The 21,087-nt window shown below is 30.6% G+C and overlaps 1 protein-coding gene across 2 annotated transcripts in view; it reads right to left on the bottom strand.

The window, feature by feature from the left end:
• Positions 1-21,087, bottom strand: part of LOC129229497 (fibroblast growth factor receptor-like 1) — a 501,396-nt gene that overhangs the window by 104,834 nt on the left and 375,475 nt on the right. For both annotated transcript variants that reach the window (XM_054863817.1, XM_054863824.1), the window contains exon 2: positions 20,748-20,977. In XM_054863817.1, coding sequence (XP_054719792.1) covers positions 20,748-20,977 — 230 coding nt within the window. The remainder of the gene's footprint in view (positions 1-20,747; positions 20,978-21,087) is intronic.

Raw genomic sequence — 21,087 nt, forward strand, 5'->3', positions numbered from 1 at the left:
GTTCCGAACCTTATTTTTTATCGACGAAGCTACCTACAGTAATTTTATTTTTTTATGTAATTAAGCTACATTTAAGTTGTATATCAAACAATTTTTCCTGAATAAATTTATGTTTTAAAGAAACAAGCATATGCACTTAAACTTTTTGTTTTTTTAAAGGTATAAATTGTATTAAACATAGCACATTTTACAATGCAGACATTTGCTAAACTTGTACCGATTTGTTGTCTTTTTCTTCTTTTTTTATTTGTGTATTTATTTGAAAAAAAAACTGTTTTAAATTAAAACGATTCATTAAATTATTTACCTTAGAAACGCACTACTACCTTGAAAAGACAAAGCGCAGTATATGCAGAAAATGCTTAATTTTCAGCGGAACCAAATGAGCATCTTTTTGCAATGTAGCACATTAGACAAAACTGGTAAAAAAAGATGAACAATTTGTACATTCTGCACTTTACCTTCAAACTGCAATATAGATGCACAAAATGCCGCTGCGAACTGCGCTTGACAAGTGATTGGATTTCAAATCAGTTGGAAATTTATAATGTTAACTGTGAATATATATTATAAGTAAGCATGTCACAAATGTTTGTACGCTTGTTTTCCAATGCAATTTCCTGCATTATTACCAACATAATTGTAAACATGAGAAATATTTTCTCTAAATTCAATATTAAATTCTAGAGAGTTCAATTAGGTTGCGGTCAATGCGAAATTTATTGTATATTATGCAACCCTGGGAGTTTTAGCAAAACTTATTTGCTTAGTGGTTCTGTTTTAGTTCAAGTCTATTAGTTTATCCTACACGTTATGTATTTTTTTTATATTTGTAACGTAGAGGAAAGCTGTTAAATTGTGTATCGTATTACTGCGTAAGGAGAAAAGAAATACGTAAGCATTTATATACGAAGTTTTCTATGTAAAAAAAAAACTATATTTTTATTATTATTTATTGAACTTCCGGTTGTAAAAGTATCATTAATTTGATTTTTTTTAATTTTAAAGCATTAGTTTTAGTTTGGTTTACTTTCGATTTTAAATTTGCTTCCAATTTAATTAAGAGTTAGAGCTGTTCTGAGGAGTAATGTATTGGAATAAATAGTTCAATTTAAATTAAGTAAATAGCAATCAGCACATTCAACTTTTATTGTCTTCCCTTTATATAGTTTTCAATTCAATTATTTAACTTATTTTATTGACATTCGTTTAAACATATAAGTTATACATTAGGCTTTTTTATTTATTGATTTTCCAAAGTCTGTAATTATATGCATTTTATTTTCATGTTTTAGTTTAAAGTGATACTTTCATGAGTTTTTGTATAGAAATAATACCAATACGTTTATAAGAATTTTTCGGTTTAATCTGGAATAGCAATTTCAAATCAACGCGAAAATAATAAGAAATGTCAGAATATAAAAAGGATCTCCGTCAAAAAATTTAAAATTCTGTTCCTTCCAAAAATAAATGCATAAGCTTAACTTATCTTGCACCGTTTCAAAATTCAGTATTGAATTTGTATTCGGAGCCTTCAATTCTAAATTTTGCATGACTGGTGAAGAAGTATCTTTAAGAAAGCAAACGGTTATAAGGTACATTTGCTGCTCAAAACTATTTTGACTGTACTTTGATAGGATTGCTTTTCAGCATTTTTGAAATGCATGATTTCAATCCATTTAGAACTTGTCCTCAGTTTTAAAGAAAAATATGTATGAAATTCTTCTTTAACTATTTGAGGTGTTTGAGATCATCAATAAGAAAGTACATCGATTTGAAATTCAGTTCTTTATTCATGTAAGACTTTAAAAGTTTTCATTTTCTTCTGAAGTACGTGGAATAAAGTGACTGCATTTTTGTTCTACTAAGCGTAGTAGAAAAATTCAGTACTTCGTGTGCTGTGCATTTTGACACGAAGCATTTCAAACACAATTCTTAGGCTAAGTAAAAATAATTAAGAGTAATTTAGTCTACTTCTCGTTATTTATAACTATAAAATCGCCCATCAAGGATTGAGGGGAAAAAATTGCTTCTACATTTGAACGAAGCAATTGCATGTTTGTTGTTAATTTGATAGTTGAAATTTCAACCCTACCTCCAATGGATTAATTCATTCATTGTTAACAACTTTTTCGTTTCTTCATTCCCCTGAAATGACAGTCTTACCAGTAAAACAAATAAATAACCGGATCCTGTTAAGCCTTGTCCAAATAAAGAATATCCCGACATGTCAAATATTACCAAAAAATATTATCAAATTATCATGTTATGGCATGAGCTTCATTGCAGATGATGACGCATACTCTATATTTAAACTCTAAGATGAATGTAGGGAAAAACGCGTTTGAAATGTCACATAAACAATTCATGTTTATTTGCATATCTTACAGGTTTTACACGCTCAAGCATGGTATGGCATATAACAACGCACTAATCCAAAATTCCAGCCGTAATCTTTCTAAATAAGGTAGTATCAACCATATTAAGAGCAAAGGCTATTAATGTGGTTATGAATAATATGGTTATACGTACCTCCTTTTGTACGTTTCTTGAGGTGTGGATATAAAACACTGATTTATTTTCCCCTGTGAGACGCGATTTAGTAGAATAGCGTTAATTGATTTCACGTGCTGTCAATAAGAGTGTAATGTGTCAAAAGCTGTATTACCGCATTGATGCATGCCGTCTAACCAAAGGTTCACGCATAGAGCATCTGTGAGCTATGTAAAAACAGCTTGAACTGCTAATGTATAATTTAAAATGTGCTTCCGTTATCTTTAGCTATTTTGGTCTCAGAGCTTTTTATTTATTTGTTTATAAAGACACTCCTGTGTTCCAAGATAAAGTTTTAAACTATCATAGTGTTATAGCAATTTTGTGTTTCGAAATCAAAATAAACGAACTGACCAGCAAAATAACGTCGATTTTTTATTTGTTCAATAATGCCAATGATGATAACAAGTAACTCCCCAGCGGAGATTAAACATACGAATAAAATACTATTAAGTTACCAGGTTACGAGACTTCTACAGAAATGTAAACTATTAGTCTAATGTGAGTAAAAATCAAAACACATTACTATCAGTTTCATAAAAATATTAATGTTTATCAAATATAATAAATTTTGTAAAGATGTGTGTGTGTGACATTAAAACAAAGTTCCGAGTGAAGGTATTGCGGTGGGCAAAGAAAATTGAACCCGTTTGAGAAACAAACTCGCCCTTTCAAGCATAAGTCTACTGTTGGAGTTTTTTGTTGTCATTTTCGGAGATACGATAGAGTAGGACGTATGTGCTTGTATGTGTAGTTTAAATGACTTGTGCGCGGGACTGATGTTTCCAAATTTACCCGGAATCGTTGAAAGATGATCTGCAGCTCTGTCAAATACATTTTGTCATCACTGACGTTTTGGTGATTACCAAATGAACCTTGCAAGCAGACATTATCTCTAAACTCAAACTTGACGCAGACTGACTGTCTGTTAGATGACGCTGCTTTTCTACCGTCAGTTCATACTACGTGATTTCACACGCTTATCAACGTTATCCTGTAAGTTAAATCTTCTTCTATCACCTGAGGTACTTGTATACACGCATTTGTACTCATATATAAGTTCATTTTTCATTTTCTGAAATTTCGTACATCTTTTCTATTATAGCTTTACTGTACAAGCTTACTTATCTGGTTTTCGCTGGATAAAAAAGCGCCCAAAGAATGTAATTCTTACAGTTCCCTATTGTTAGTATTGTATTTGAAACGTGTTTCTTAAAATAGCTCGAAACCTTTTTTTCTGTATATAATCCCGTTTACCTGTCCACGCCAGTACACATCATTAACCTATGACCAGTCTACAGTTTCCAATCGATATAGCTTAAGAGAATGAAGATTAAAACTTCACATTTATTCAAACCAAATGTTTATATCTTACAATACTTGTTACAAAATGTTTTGCATATTCACAGGAATGAACACATGTTTTCTTAGCATTGCGCATCATCTAACAAAAGGAAAGTTATGCCGATAAAATTTCAAAGAATAAACTTTGCTTTATAGCAGAAACTACGCAGTGGTAGCTCATATGTACGTGATCGGCTGCATGATACGAAAATCAAAATCATAATTCAAAGGGTGTTACAATGTAGCATTTTAAGATCCTGGAAATAGTAATTGTTTTAAGCAGTATCCTTTGATTCTGTTTTCAAGCTTTATTTCCCGAGACCACATTTTCCAATTTTGAGCATAAACGAAATTAGAGATGCAAATTCTAGAATTGCGAAGAATGTTCCTAAAATATTGCTCCTCGGCAACAATCGTTAGGAAAGTGAATTTAATTCTCTTCTGCATGCATTAAACTTTATTTCGCAATATATAACATTTATACCGCCGTAACTCGACAGTTTTAGCTCTCGCATACGTTTGGATTTGCTTAATTAGTTAGAAACGGAAATGTGTTTGTAATTTTGCCAAGAAACGAAATCAATTATTTAGATGAATCGGTTAACTAGTTTTCACAAATTGGAAAATTTTTCTCTTATTGCGTGTTATGGTGCTATTATGAATTTGAAGAAATAGTTCATAATTTATCTGCTGCAATGATGGGATTGAAGTATTACGCAATTAATTGCACGATATTTATTTACTTGATAATTTTTAAATACAATAATCCTAGTAAATTATCTGTTGCATTCATACAGATGAATCACATTTAATTTTTCACCATTATTTCTCAACCCATCCAATATTAATGAAAGAAATCTTTAAAAACAAACTTAAAGCTCTAGAGCGGGCACAAAAATTGGTTACACACATACAGACAGACAACTTCCAAAAATGATCATATTGGACACAGCACAGCTCATAACGTGCAAATCCGTCAATTTTCTCTCATGGAATGATTTCTTCTACATAAAAGATACAGAAAAATAATAAAAAAGAGCTTTGTTTCACATTAATAACGTTTTTAATGACTTTAGATAACTTGCTACCAAAATAATTTTTGTTCTTCTCTTACAACAGAAACTTCTGTAGATGATTCTGTAAATCTAGGATTTTGTAAGGCAGAAAAAGTTACTGTTTAATAAAAAGACATAAAAGTTGTAGGCTTCCAAAAAGCAAAAATTGGAAGAAGTAATAAAAAATTCTTCGCTATCCATCACCTTTCCAAAAGTTAAACCTTCTCACATAAATGTCTTCAATATTTTATGACGGCGACGAAAAATTCAATCCTCCTTTCAGCGCGAAGACTCCATGCCTGCTAGTACATCAGGGGAAAAACTAGCTTTTCTCCTCTAAGTCTTATTAATATGTATGCTGCAAAGTAGCTCTTCCTGAGCTCTATGTAACAAGCACCGTTGATACTAAAGGGGAATTCTGTGCCTAAGACACGTGCACATAAGTTTGGAACTGAGAGTGTACCGCAGCGTTTTATTTTTCAAAGTTCTTGGCTTGATAGAATAAATTTCCGAAATTCGTACTCGTAGATTCTCTTGCTCTTGCTTACATATATGCACAAACAAAAGCAAGGTTACAAGTAAATACTAGAACTAGAATGGAAATTGTAAAACCACACACACATATTATATATTTATTATGCCGTGGACAGGAACAGAGCAGTATCTGCAAGTTTTTTTCTCTCTCTATTTCTCTCTCTCTCTCTCTTTTTTTACTCTAGTTTTATTGTACACACTAGCTTATTTGGTTTCCGCTGAAAAAAATGGACTAAAAAAAGCGTTAAATTCCAACGTTTCCCTGTTGTTTGTATAGACTCCCAAGGATTTCACTTATGGAGGTTATCGGCAGAAAATTCCAGAATTTAACCTTGATTATATAATTCAATATAATAGTCAGCAAAATAGTTCAGCGGAAAAATATACCACAATAAAATGTTAAAATGTAGTAAAGCTCAAGATTTTTTCCGAAATGAGAGTTGCCAAAGAAAACAATTTTGGAAATTGAAGCTATAATTACGGACTGTAACTTTTGAGCTAAATCCAGAGGTCCTACTGATCTTAAAAAAAATCAACATTTGCAAACTATTTATTAAAAGCAATTTTATCAATCAAACCTCGTTATCTCGGTGGATTTTAAGACACTCCGGATCTCACGTTGCTTCTTCCAAGTTCCGAACTGGCGTATAATCTTAATGTTCAGTGGATCAAGATTACACGACAATAATTTATAGTTACGCACCGGTTACCACAACACTTTTGAATGCTTTGACAGGAACGAATTTCTCTTTACAATTAAAACACTTTCAGTAAACTAATTTTTAAATCTGAAAAGGTTTATTGTAGGAATTTCTGACTAGCTATGAGACACTTGTATAACTGTACGATATGCGTTGTACCTCAATAATAACGGGGAGTATATAAACGTTCTGAAATTGACAGATTTAACTTTGACATGAGTCACTAAAAGAAAATACTGTAAGGCAGGTGCGTTTTAAATCCAGACTAGAGAATAGGAGGAGAAAAGAAAGACCCTGAATACCTTAAGCCACTTTCTGGCGTAGTAGCAAAGACATTTTTGTAGGTCTTAGTAATCCACTCTCATGAGATAAAGAGCTAAAATTGAGCTCAGATTGACAAGCAGCATACAACCTTACAATATTGAAAATATTTAGAAAGCGTTCTTCCTTGTTCGGAAGATAGTGATTAGACTTTTTCACTTAAATAAACTTTCTTACAAAGTGCAATTGTTTAAATCGTCGTTCAAAAAGTTAAACAAATCCGTATTTCAAAGTAGCTTAGAGTAATATACAAAAAATAAAATATTTTTATATAACTATTTAAAAAAAATATTTTTTAGCCTTTTGTTGCCTTCTACAATAATCTAAAACTATGTTAATTAAATCTAATTATATACTAAAGTATTATTATTTATTTAATTGTTAAATCTGTAATTATGTTACAAAATAACAAAATATTGTGAATATTTATGCATTTTTAAGCTATTTCGGTCAATACGTCGCTAGGATGACGTTCTAGACAGTCCCGAGAGTGACGTGATAACGAGGTTTACCTATCTATTGTACAAATATTATTAAATGGTGAGAAGAAACGTTCACTGTGACTCCTCAGTTGAATATAAATTTATAAAAGGAAATGAATTGACGACGGGATATTTTTTGAATAACTAATAGAAACCAGAAATAGATATTTCTGTATCACAGAATAATTTTTGTACATATTGTAAAAAATGACTCTATGGTAAAAACACGTGGACCGAAACCTTGGTTTTGTTTCTATTAGGGATTATCTAAAAATGATATTAGTTTTTTCACTATTTTTAGCCCCACTCCACGTATTGTCACGCATTGTCCCCCACCTTTATTTAACACTTGTCAGGAATTTTTATGTAAAAATATTTCTAAAAACATATGCGTGATATAACACATCTTATTACTCGTCCCTTACTTTTTCACAAACTGCCACTATTTCGCGTGACAGATCGTGACAAAAGGGTTCACGTACCAACTTCCTCAAAATGTGACATCATTTGTGGACATCCCCTTAAGTTTACTCTATTATTTTTTTCTTTTTATCTAATAAAAATATTTAAAAAAAAATGAATTTGTATTTGTTATATTATAGCAATTTCATGACTTTTTGCATAGTTTAGACCACTATTCAGCAATGTTAAGTTCATATGTTTAGTAATTAACATACAGAACGCTTGGTATTTGCATAAACTTATTATCATACTCTTGCGTCCGCTCCTTAGTAAATGCTACATTAAAATAACAAAAGAATATCTTAAGTATCAGAAATATTATCAGAAATCAAGATTTCATTTCAAGCGCAGTTAAAACATTGTAAAGATAAATTCTCTGTGTAATATCCTGGGATTAATAAGGCGATGAGGTTTCACTTTTACCCAAGTTCTCAAAGCAGGAAGTATAATTATCTAGAACGTTCTACCACTGATAATTGTGAAAGAATATCGAGCACAATCGATTCTTTCTCTCTCTTTTTTACTGACTAGAAAGTAAGGAAAAAAATAAAAGCAGAGTTTTTCAGATTGGGAAAATTATGAACCTAATTAGGCTAATTGGTTTTTCTCGAGGCACACCATTAACCCATTCCCATAAAAACCTGATGAAATTTTCTGTTACTAAATAGATTTATGGAGGATAGTTTTCTCATTTTAGCTCATGAGGGAGCTATTGAGTCATATATTTACATTTGCCTCTTTCCAAGATTAAAAAATTGCAAGTTATAAATGTCCCGTTTGGATTAGTTTTTTTGTTATTCGGTAGAAGAAAGATAAGTGCACAGTGTAATTTATAAGTTTAAAATACCTGTATTTGCATTTTTAAAAAGGGCTTTAAGTAAGTAATTGCAAACACTCGCAATGAAGTTTTCCTTGTATAATTCGATTCAAAATAGTAAAAATAACAAAAAATAAATGAAAAAAAAATTGAAAAAAAAAATAAAAGGAAGGAGGGAAAAAAAGTAACCTGTAAATTGAATTAAAATAATAATTTAAAAAATAAGAATAATAATTTAAAAAAAAGCAAAACACATGCTTATTTTGCGTCTGAGATGCCGGGTAAGAAAAGTTTCTTTTTCGAGAAAATAATAACGATAAATTAAAATAGCTCTTTCAAACGTGTTTTTCAGTGGATAAATATTATTTGTTGAAGGTGAATTCAACAAAGGATGTATTAATGTATATTTACTAGCTTCATTATGAAATAAATTAAGGGCAAATATTAATTCCCTCTAACAGGCTTCCGTCACACAAGGTATTGCCGTACTAAATTTCGCTTACGGTCATAGGCCGTGACGATCGCTGAAACTCGTGGCAACACAGAGGGCGCTACAAGCAATCCCTCTGTCATCCTTTTTCATTACGATACGTTGTCATTGATTGGTGGATGCACATAATTGGGTTCAGTGCCTTTGCGGTCAACATGCGACATAAGAAATTTCAAAATTTTCGAGAATTTCAGGAACAGATCATAGTTGCGTCGTTTTAATACGGAAAATTCATGAATTATCAAGTCTCGTAAAGCGTCAGCGTCATCTAGTGGAACCATGCACGAGGAAACTTAGTTGAATCAATAGAAGCTACTCGAATAAATATTTCTTAATCCAGTGGTGTGGGAAATGATTTTTTTTTTACGTTCTCTTTTTTTCGAGAAAAACAGTTCATTCAACTTAGTTGCATCTAGTAAATACAGTGAAAAACGTTAGTCAACTAGTTGACGGACATTATTTTGGAATAGTTGATTCAACTAACCGCCTTAATCTCAGTGCCAGAAAATGACGACGAGCAAAACTTCGGGAATACATTTTTTTTTTTTTTAATTCAAGAAACTACAACCATTTTTTTTTTCTGAATAAATAAAAACTTGTAAAAGAATCCATTTTAGACAGCTACCTATCATATGCTAGATAAGGATTTTTCAACAGCAATTATTTGCTTAGAATACCTTAAAATTATCACCAACCAGTATTTGGTGGTAACTTATGCTTTTATATTTAAAAACCTTTAGGGCAATAACTTATCCTAAAAACTGTATAAACTTTAATGCCTTTAAAAACTTGTACAGGCCTTTTTCATCACAACAAACTGAGATCCGGATTTTTTTTTTAATGCTTTTAATGCATACTTAAATGTAAGTACAGTAAAACTTCTCAAGTGTGGACACCCCTCTTATACGGACATTTTGTAATTCCCCGATTCAAATAACATTATTAAACCCTTCTCCTGCGAACACCCCTCTATTGTAGACAAAAAACTTGTCCCGTTAGTGTCCGTATTAAAGGGGTTTTATTGTACAGTTTGAAACCTTTCACATTTTTTTTTCGATTCTATTAAATATAGAGGTATTCTTTATTTTTAATTATTAATTTTATCTATGTATTTATTCAATTCATTTTGATAAATCGTGCTTCAGAAAATGCGTAAGCCTGGTTGTTTTTAGCTGTCTCTTAGATATTCAAACTTCTTTCTTACAGCAGTGTTTCTCCTCTTTGCTGAAGCTGATAAAGGAGAAGATGACCTTTAAGAACAGTTTGTCTATTTTATTTAATTTTAGTTTTTGTTTTGTGTTGAGTTAACTATCTAGTATTGATTGAAAATTCATGTACTAAGTGCTACTTAGAAACGAGAAGACGATAGACACGAATAAAACTGAAATGGCCATGCTAATTCATACAATTCAGAAACGTGAAAGTTTTTTTTTTCCATTTAAAAAAAACTTTCCCTCTTTTTTTTCGAGTTAAATTTTATTTTATACTGAGTCTTATTTGAAAGATTAAAAAAAGTAGAATAAACTGAAAAACAAGGTAGCTTGGATTAAGAAGTTAGCTTTTCTCCAATGTCTTAATGAATATTAAAGAAAAAAATAGAAAGATACCCCGATTGCGAATATTTGAATTTCAGATATGTTTTTCTCCGGAAATGGATAACTTCTGTGGTAGCTTTCTATATTTCTAACTTATGCGTTGTGGCAACCATGCAAAAAATTATCTTAGCTTTAAAAAAACATATTAAGTTTTTTGAAACAATAACTAGTTACGAGGGGACGGTATGAACTTGATCTTCCAGAAAAAAATTAAAGCATGGTAATTCTCTTATATATATATATATATATATATATATATATATATATATATATATATATATATATATATATATATATATATATATATATATATATATATATATATATATATATATATATATATATATATATATATATATATATATATATATATATATATATATAAAGAGTTGAATCCGATAGTGCATGTCTAGTTTTTTACAACTTTCTCATTTTCGAGTTATACGCGATTGAACTATAGCACAAATGGTACCTTTCAATGTCGTTAGTGTATCGGATACGATCCAAAAAAAAAAAAAAACATAAAATTTTTAAATATTAAAACTAAAATTTGACTACTTTATACATGGACACAGAAATTGATTATAGAAGTAGAAATCTAATTCGAAATTTTAGAGAATGACCACAGAAACTCTCATAAGTATTATATAGCTACATTCTAACTACGAAATGCGTGAAATCTGGCAAGCGGCCAAAATAACATGATTCCATCTGAATGAATATAGCTGGGAAGACAGGGAAACAGCAATGTAATTTTCATTTTTGTAATGTCAGCAGATCCTTATTAATTTATTAAATTCTCGAAGTTGAAAATGAGGGAACAACTAACTGGAACTTCCATGGAAGCAACAAAAAGAAAATGAAATGCTTTCATTTTGTCCAGAAATGTAAAAGCAAAATGGTAAACTCAAAAATATGTTGTAAAAAAATTGTTGTTTAAATTTAGTTTAAATATAGCTATTACCGTTACTCGATTAAAAGCTATTACCGTGAACGAACTGCCTTCTTATAAAACAGCATCTAATTAATTTAGAGGCAAAAGTTCACACCCGTAAAGACTAAATTACCACTCTTAAAACTAATAGATGCATCCGTTTTCACTTTTAAACCGGGATTTTGCCTTTCCAATTCATCGGTGGTCAAATTAACTACTAAAACGTACGCTACCGAAATGTTCCATTATGTTCTGTAATTCAATCGCAAACATCTTGAAAAGGGAAATATGCGAAAGGTTAGACACATCCGTCGATTTCAGCTTCTTTGATACATATAAGCACTGTTTCAAATTTTTTTATGGGGAAACAAGTCCACACAGTCATTTTGCCTACATTTGAATACTATCATTTTCATCTCTTTTATGCTATCATCTAAGTAATTACGACGTCAGTTGAGATACGCTTAACCTAAGAATCATATACAATATCTGAAGTTACTCTGAAGTTAATGTGATACTGAAAAACTATAAATATAAATTATCAACATTCTCTCTGAGATTAATAAGGTGAGAAAGTTTCTCTTTTATCTAAGATCTCAATACAGGAAGCGAAATTACCCGGAATGTTCTAACACTGATAATTGTATAAGAATACTGCATACAATCAAGATTCTCTCTTTTTATAAGCAAATGAAAAAAGAGGATGAAAAAAAGGGCAGTTTTTTGGATTGGAGAATTATGAACCTAATTAGACTAATTGGTTTTTCTCGAGGCATACCATTAATCCTCTACCATATAAACTTGATAAAGTTTTCTCTGATTTTAAATGTATTTGTAAAGAATAGTTTTATTTTTTAAGTACACGATGGTCCAATTGAGTCATATATTTCCATTTGTGTCTCCTCAAGAATTAAAATCGCAAGATATAAATGTCACACTTGACATTTTTTTCCTAGTTTTAAGTAAGAAAAGATAGGGCGCATCATTATTTGCAACTAAAAATCAAACATTATTCGATTTTATTTTTAAAAAAAGTGAGCAGAAAAAAAATGAGTTTTGTTTTACGTTTTGCAATCTTCGTTCAAAGAAATGCGGTTATTTTAAATCAAAGAAATTTTTAATTGCAATGTTTTTTTCTCTTTATTTTATTTCGGTTTAATTTTTTGGAAAACCTTTTTATTATGTTATGACATTACTTAGGGAAAATCTGGCCTTTTAAAATTGTTTAGTAATATATATATATATATATATATATATATATATATATATATATATATATATATATATATTGTTTCATTTTCAAAAAATGTTTTTAAAATAATTGATACGACAATACGACGTTGAACTTAATCTTTACTAATAACAAAGCTGAAAATGTGTGTGTCTGGATGTCTGGACCTCTGTTTTTCTGTTACGCTCATAGCACATAGACCGTTCGACAGATTTTCATGAAATTTGGCACAAAATTAGTTCGTAGCATAGACGGAGGAGCACCTCGAAGCGATTTTTTGAAAAATCGTTCTTTTTCTATTCTAATTTTAAGCCTATTTTACCCAGATAATAACCCTAACATAGACGAGTAAAGTACCATACCATGGACGAGCAAATTAACATAGCATATTGGCGAGAAATTCATCATTAATTTTTTACAGGTGAACCAATTTTTTTTTAATTTTCTAATATGGTCAAAGCCGTGAAGGGAATCTCTAGTAAATTAATATTACATACCACACAAACAGTATCTGAGACGTAATTTTCAAATCAAAATGAATAAAAATAATATTGTACGTCTTTTCTTAGTTTATAAGGATAAGGAAACATAGTAGAGATAAAATAATTTATGACTTAAGGAAAGAAGGAAATATATCTGAAAATTTTCCTTCGATTGTTTGTATTGCAATTGATTGCTCCCCAAGTTGTCGATTTAGCCGTCGCTCTGACATGAAATATGAACTATCAGAAAATGTCATTTTAGTCGCTTGTCCAGTTTCTTGTTTTGGGAAAGAATGAAAAAGAAGAGTAGAGATGTCTATTAGGGTTTAGGCATGGACCCGTGATTCATGTGTTTGAGATTTTTTATTATTATTTTTTTCGTTTTGATCTGCTGCTACAACTTGCCAGAGTAGTCTGATGACAGTTACTATCCAAGATGTATCATGCTAGCTAAGATCGATAAATTCCGGGGAAAAGTGTGTGTGTTCTATACTGGTGATGGTAAAGCATAAGGAAAAAAAACCCTAGAAGCAAAACAAAGAAAAAAAAACATAAATGTCTCAATTGCATGTGAACATACTTAGGAAGTATAAAATTGTCCAAAATTGTAAGGATTGCATGCTTTGCTGCCATTATAGAATATATTTTTCGACAAAAAAACAAAATAAATAAATAGGTTTTTTTGTTTTAACAAAATGTTATAATTCATGTATTTTATCAGAAATCTTTAATCATTTTTTCACTTACAATGTTTGAATTTCTCAATAACGAATCTGAGGATGAAATGTCAGTTTTTGTTTTTCCTCGCATATTTTTGATTGCAAAAAAAAAGGGGGGGGGAGCTTTTAGTACATCAGTAGACTGAAAATATTCGCTTAAGCAACCGTAATCTTTGTTTTCAACTAAACATAAAAGCTAAAATATGCGTTTCTTTGCTGCCTACATGTATTTTGTCTTATTATTTTGTTTTATTATTTTAATTGATATCGGCTTTTTCTTCTTATATTGACGTATCCTTTTCCCAGTTATATTTCTGTTGTTAAATGTTTCATCAACAAAAAAAATCAATATTGATTACTATCTTGGTAAGAACTAATGATATTTGCGATTTTCTTTGAATGAACCACTTTGTCAGTTTGTCCATTCTTAAAATACCTAGCGGTCCAATAATAGCAAATCCGTCATTTTGAATATTCTCATAGATGTTACTGCTGTGACGAATCATAATGAAACATAAAGTATGGGGAATTATACTTGAAAATTCACTCTTTAAGTCAATGTTAATTGATCAATGACATTCAAAGCATGTTACAATTGAATGAAAATCTCATTAATTAGTAAGAGAATGCTAGAAATCTTATCTGACAGATTAACAATTTGATGAAGTAATTTTTGCTACTTGACGACTTTGCAGTAAACTTGAACTGACTAATTTGAACTGATTACGCGTTTGCTCAAACTCTGCTATGAGCAAAAAATTAAAATTAAAACAAACCATTTTTCGTCACTTCGTTTCTTTGAAATTTTCTGCAGAAGTAGCCGAATTCATTCCAACTGTTTATAGCGAAGGCTTTGAAGAAAATCTTAACAATGGAAAAAATCGTTCAAATGACCTGTAGTTTCTGAGGAAGAAATCGAGAATGGAATGCGGGCCTAAGGTAAATCTTCCCTTTTGTGAAAGAGGAATTTTCAGCCGATCTTACAGGCTTACGTGAAGGCAAATAGTAAATAGAAAGCTGCAGAATACAACGTAAGCCGAAAACAGGCAAATAGATTTTTGCCGGATAAAACCTAATCCTGCTTCCTTGAATACCTTTAAACGAAAAAGGAATTTATAGCATTATATTCTTCCTATTTCTGAAAAGAATTTTAAGGCAAGAGGCTCCCTTTTAGTAGTATTTGTAAGTAGGTAAATATGTTTTATGAAGTAAATATAATGCATCGTTTGTACTATTTTCTTTATATCGATTTCTTCGATAGTATAGTTGAGGGTGATCCTGCATAAAAAAAATACTCCTTTCACTTGTTGAGAAATATAAACAAGTGAGTTTTATTGATAACATTCAAGAACTGAAATGTTTTTAGCAATGATAATGCAATTTAAATTAACATTATTATCAAAAGAATGCGCAAAGATGATTATAGTTAAGTGTCAATTAAGTTCAGCAGTAATTGCAGCAAGAAAATATGGTTAATGAAACTCCCATTTAATGGCCGCATTGTTCCAGCAAAGATAAAAAGTTCAGTTAAATTTAAAATTTCTTCAGTCAGCACATTCAAAAATATGTATTTTTTTTCCAAAACAAAATGTTTAGTTGTATAATACGTAATAAACATTTCATTGGAGTTTTTAATGACCGCTTAGTACTTTTTATCACTTAATTTTTTATTTACCTATTTTTAGCGCCTTCTGGTTATTGAATTGAATCAATACTAACTGGAAGGAGTAACTAATACCGTATCAATCTGAATACGTTGTTAAACGAGCGCAAAAATATTATTCACTTTTTTAAAATTACTTTTTTACGGAAAAATTCCTTGAACAGCAATTTTTCTTCTTTATATACTCACCATACACATGGGTCTCACAATAATTATAAAGGCATCCAAATATTTTGTGTTTAGCATGTTCGCTTTATCGGACCAGGTGGTTATTGGAACCAAAATGGACCAATCCCAATGCGGTCCTATTAATGAGAATCGACCGTATATGATTTCTGACGACTTGTATTTTGTTAAGACTTAGTGAAATGCAAATTTAAAATATATATTAACTGTCAAATAATCAGTAATCCAACGTTAAGTAGCACAAAAAATTGCAATACTTAACGTTGGATTACTGATTATTTGAAGTTTCAGCACAAAGGTATTTATTTGTTATATATTAACTCTATTTTTCTATATATTTCTTACAGTTCAGAAAGTCTTCCTTCCAGTAAGCCATTGCCACAAGGAGCGTAAAAAACAATTCTAAAATAAACTACTGTAAGTATGTCATGTATTTGAAAATAAGTATTGTATTTCCTCTATTTCATCCTAAGTCAAAAATTTGCCCTGATTATTCGAATTCCAAAGTACAATTGTCATGATAAAAATTATTGCACATTTGTTTTCATCATGAATGATATTTGACAGATAAAAAATAATGCTAATATATTGTCAGATGATAAATAAATGCAATATTTATATAGTTTAGACATTGAACTAAAGATTATATTCATGTCATTTTTGCACAATCATATTCTTAATCCAATTCACTCTTCTTATTCACATATATGAAGTGATATGAAAAGATTCCTTTGTTGAAAGTAAAACAGATAAACTGGAAAAAAAAAAAAAAAAAAAAAAAAAAACGAGAGAACGCATACATAAAGTATCTGTTTTGAAGGCCGAGATCTGTCCCAATCTCTGGAACAATGATATGGTAAGGTATCCAAAAACAGGTAAAGTAATATTAACTCTATAGCTAAATGTAATTACTTCGGGGACCTGCTGGTCTCCAAAGCATTACCGCTTATGGATGGAAAAGAAGTAAGAAACATAATGACAGACCGAGTTCAGAACCAAAATGGCCTGAGTTTGAGGTGATGATATGCAAAATTTGTTGAAAGTTTGTGACGTGCTGCTCTGGGAATTTGATTATTAGCTTTTGGCTAAAAATGCTTTTACATTAGCCGTGCTTTAGAAATTGTCTAAAAATATATTTTCAGTTTATAATGGAAGTTGAGAGTTTATTGCAACTACATCACTGCTGGTTTACTTGTTTTTAATAACTAGAATGGAGTATGTTAGCAGACTGCAGAAGAGAAAAAATATTTTGATTAACTCGTTATTCTCTTGTGTAAAGCTGTTTTATGAAGGTGCAAGATTGATCTCAAGAAGATAATATTTTAAAACATTTTGGAGTCATGTTGGAATATATTATTTTTAGTTAATAAGGTCACAAGGTTTTTTATTTTTGCGAACTCATTTATTTGTTGGAGGCAATTAAGTCTGGCGCGAAGTAAAATGATACATAAAAGAAATTAAGTGCTAAAAGATTGCTTTTTCTCCTAATTGTGAATTTATAGATGTAATATACATAATTGAAACATATGAGGTAAAGTATTCGTATTTCATCCCCGTGCTCAATTTCGTACCCCTAAGTTTCTCTAATCTAACGCTAGTTACTGCAATCGGATGGACGATTCCAAGGAAAACGGTAGTTTTGTCTTGCACGTGACACTTTATGCATTTCATTGAAATTTTTTATTTAAAAGGGTAATGAACAAAATTTGGTTTTTAAGAAATCACAAACGCATGTCTGACTTCTTAAGCGAAACTTTTCGCCATTAATTTGAAAAATTATTTCTTATAAATAAAATATAATAACCGTCACGTGCGGGACGAAATGACCGTTTTCAGAGGAATGGCCTTATACACATTTTTTTTCGACGGTTTAAATTATTATTTCTTAACAAATGACATATGTTTCCTATACATTGAAACCTTAGCTTTCAAAATCTATAATTTGTATCGTCATTGCTATACAAATAGAGCAAAAATATTAAATAATGCTTTCAGCAAACTACAAGAGGTTGACTTAGGTTGACTTTAGATGTCCCGCAGTGACAAATGCAAATAATCTAAATTTATAGTAACAAACTTATTTATTAAAAAGGATACTGTGTCAGGAGAATCTTTGTACCGAATCGAAATTTTTAAAAATGTGCTTTACCCTGTTGAATTAAAATGTTAGAATCTCTAATAAAATGTTGGTGAAATCATCGAGTCATGCACGTGACAGTGTAACGGCTCTGATATGTTTTTTTTTTCTGGCTGCGGTCAACAACACTATTTTTTTTTAGAAGTTTGAGTCTAGTGCTTTGCGTTGCTGTTAGGAAGCAATTGTTCTGTTCATTCTCATAAGAAAATACGCTGGTGAAAAATGTTTATTTCTTCCTGAGTGACACAACACAAATTTATGAATGTGTTTAAGCTTCTGTTGCAGTTGGACTTGGCTACAGAAAATGCTATTGCATAAAAATATTTTCCTTAGTAAAAAATCGAAAGTATCAACAAATTAAAGTTGAATTTAGAAATTAAAATTCTTTTTTTTTTCATGATATGTAATTTACCATTTTCGTAAAGCAAAGAGATAACTGTCTTGGAATTTTCCCCTGAAACGTTCGTCAGTTTCATAACATTTTAGGATTTTATGAAGTTTGCAATTCCCTTTAAAATTGGTTCAAACCACATTACGGTAATATTGTGGGAATGATACAATGATGGAGAGTACTTGATAGGTTTTTAAAACTAGAATTTTGTTAGGGGTCATTTGGTCATTTGGACCCCAAGCTAACGTTTTTCGGTAATTGCTCTTCTTCATTTTCATAAAAAGTAATCTTTCTTTGACTTTTCCTCAATCATAGTGATTGTTTTCAAGAAAATTGTAATTTTCAAAATCCAAACTAAAGGGTTATACCTATAAGTGGGTATTTCTTAAAAGTGACAAAACTATAATGCTTTGCACATAAAAGGGAGCATTAGCTGCTAGTTTCTAAAATGCAACCACATCCTCAAAAAAAAAAAAAACGCAATTACATTACATATGTTTATTTCTAACCAATAGTTACAAATGTATAACTTATGTAGGAAACTATGAAGATTTCTTCTCCGGAGGGGGTCAAAGTTTCACTCGCCGTATTTCTAGGTATACGAAGACAGTCGAAATTCTAGTGTAAATGCACAGATTTTAGTATTTCAACAAAATAGCCATTGTTTTACAGGGATTCTAAAGCTCGAAGTTTCTTTGTTTTAGTCCAAAAAAAGACATATCTTGAAGCTCAATTTATTTGCAATGCTATGTTCTGCAATATTTTTTCAAAAAAAAAAAAAAAAAAAACCCTCGTGCAAATATTCCGATTATAATATCGAAGATAATTAAATATAAATATTTTTTGCTCCATTTCTGGTTAACTTTTCTGAAATATGGTCCGCAGGCGAAGGGTAAAAAATATATAACAACATTGATGATAGATCTGTCATTACAATTGAAGTATATTTAATGTTACATTAAATACATAGGCCATACACGGCCAGTTCAGTCATTCATTCGAGGAATGCAGTTTATCAGCACTCATCAGCCCGTAATAGGAAGTAGCTGAACTGGAGGTGGAAAACATCTTAAGGGAGCTAAGATAACTGATCAAACTGGTAGCTAATATATAATTAGCACATACAAGGAAATATATTTAATGTTAGCAAAAAATAATAAGTTAGACTTTAAATGCGATTTTTTGTCAACGCTGTACCTTTTACCTAACCCAAGAAAATTGAAACCTCTTACTGTTGACAAAATGTATTCTATGATTTAAATGTTAAGTTAATACACACAAGCAAAGACCATTAGGGCGTTTTTATTGGAACTTTTGGCTTTAAAAAGCTTTTCTAAGCTTGTATCGGAAAAGCAATTACAAGACATGTACATTCTTTTGTGAGTAATTAGTTGAGACTGATTTTTTTTAGCATGCGTGTCTCGGTGTATTACTGGTGGTGAAGTGATTGTCACTCTAGTGTGGAAATTGTTCTTCCTCCTTTCCCTTTTTTTCTTAAACTTAGTACTCTATGCTGACCTAGATTTCCGTATTATAAGCCGCCGTAAAGTTGTTTTCGCTTGGATAAAGAAATAAAAATATAAAGCACTGTTCGACAAAAATGACGCTTTGAAATAATCGATACTGACTCTGAATCGAGGGAAAAAATCAATATTAAAGTTGAAGGAAAGTGATATTAAGTATTTTCGATTAGGAAGGATTTTCAAAATTTTTCTTTCCAGTCTTGTGTTTCTAATCTTTTATGCCGAAGAAAAATGTGAGCCTATCCAACATTATTTGTTCAGTCAAATGTTCATTAATCTTTCCTTTGTTGCTAGTTGATACTCGGAATCTTTATGCTAAAAGCAGATTTTTTTTTGTTTAGGATTAAATTTTTGCTTTCTTTCAGTATAATAAAACAATGAAGATTGTAGAAGAAGTATGCTGAAATAATCCGAAAAGTATGCCCTGCTGACGGTGAAAGGATTAGAAGTGATTCATTTTCTTTTAGCCGGCAGTCTTCGGAGAGCCTTAAAGAAAGTGAAACAATAAACGCATGCCATGCAAACGTTTTAATATCGATTGTATTTAATGTACTTAATAATATTTGATATTATAGAGTACTTTAAATTATCAAAAACAGATAGATATAAAGATATTGCCAGGGTTTTATTAAGACTTGAAAATGCCCTTTGACATTTTTACATTGGAGAAATGTATAAAAGTAGTGCAGACCATCGTTTTAATTAAATTAAAAAACTAACTTTCTAATAATAACGCGGAGACAGAGAAAAAAGACATGCGTACAATTTTAAGGTTTTGACTTAATGATTTGGAGGTAAAAAAGTAAAAAACGAGTAGCAATTAAAAAGTGACAAATTGTTATTTAAATATTACTTTCACAAAAACTTACTACAAAATTGTTACGTTTAAAAAAATAATAATAAAATAAAAGCACCAACTAATTTAAATATCGTTTTCTTACTTTGAAAATTTTAATTGCATAATCCGCAAAGCATAATTTTATTCAAAATTAAATTATTATAAAACCGGTTGACTACACTGGTTAATACGTTTTTCCAACAGATGCTTTTACATGCTTCCATAGTATCTCAGGTAAATAGATATATAGCTGTAAATACATTAAAAACATATACAAATATTTACTCACGGTTTTATCTCCGAGATTGTTGACAACACAATGCAGATATACAGTTTGTCCAAGCTGCGTGGTCACGTTTTTGGGATAATTGTTGTCAAAAGATGGAGTCACGTGGCTAACAAATGTCCAATAGTCACTCACGCGTGACGGGGGAGCAAAGTTTTTCGCCTTCTCGGACGATAATAGTTTTCTGCTCTGCGTCGTATGGGAAAACACATTCCGTTCATCTAGTGACACAGCTGGAAGAAAGAAAAAATCCAATATTTAGAAATAGCAGGATTTATTCACAAAGTATGGTTAAATCATTGTTTATTACTAATACGCAAATGTTTATGATTAACACCAGTAT

This window comes from Uloborus diversus, chromosome 1, assembly GCF_026930045.1.
Source record: "Uloborus diversus isolate 005 chromosome 1, Udiv.v.3.1, whole genome shotgun sequence".
In the NCBI taxonomy this organism is placed as follows: Eukaryota; Metazoa; Arthropoda; class Arachnida; order Araneae; family Uloboridae; genus Uloborus; species Uloborus diversus.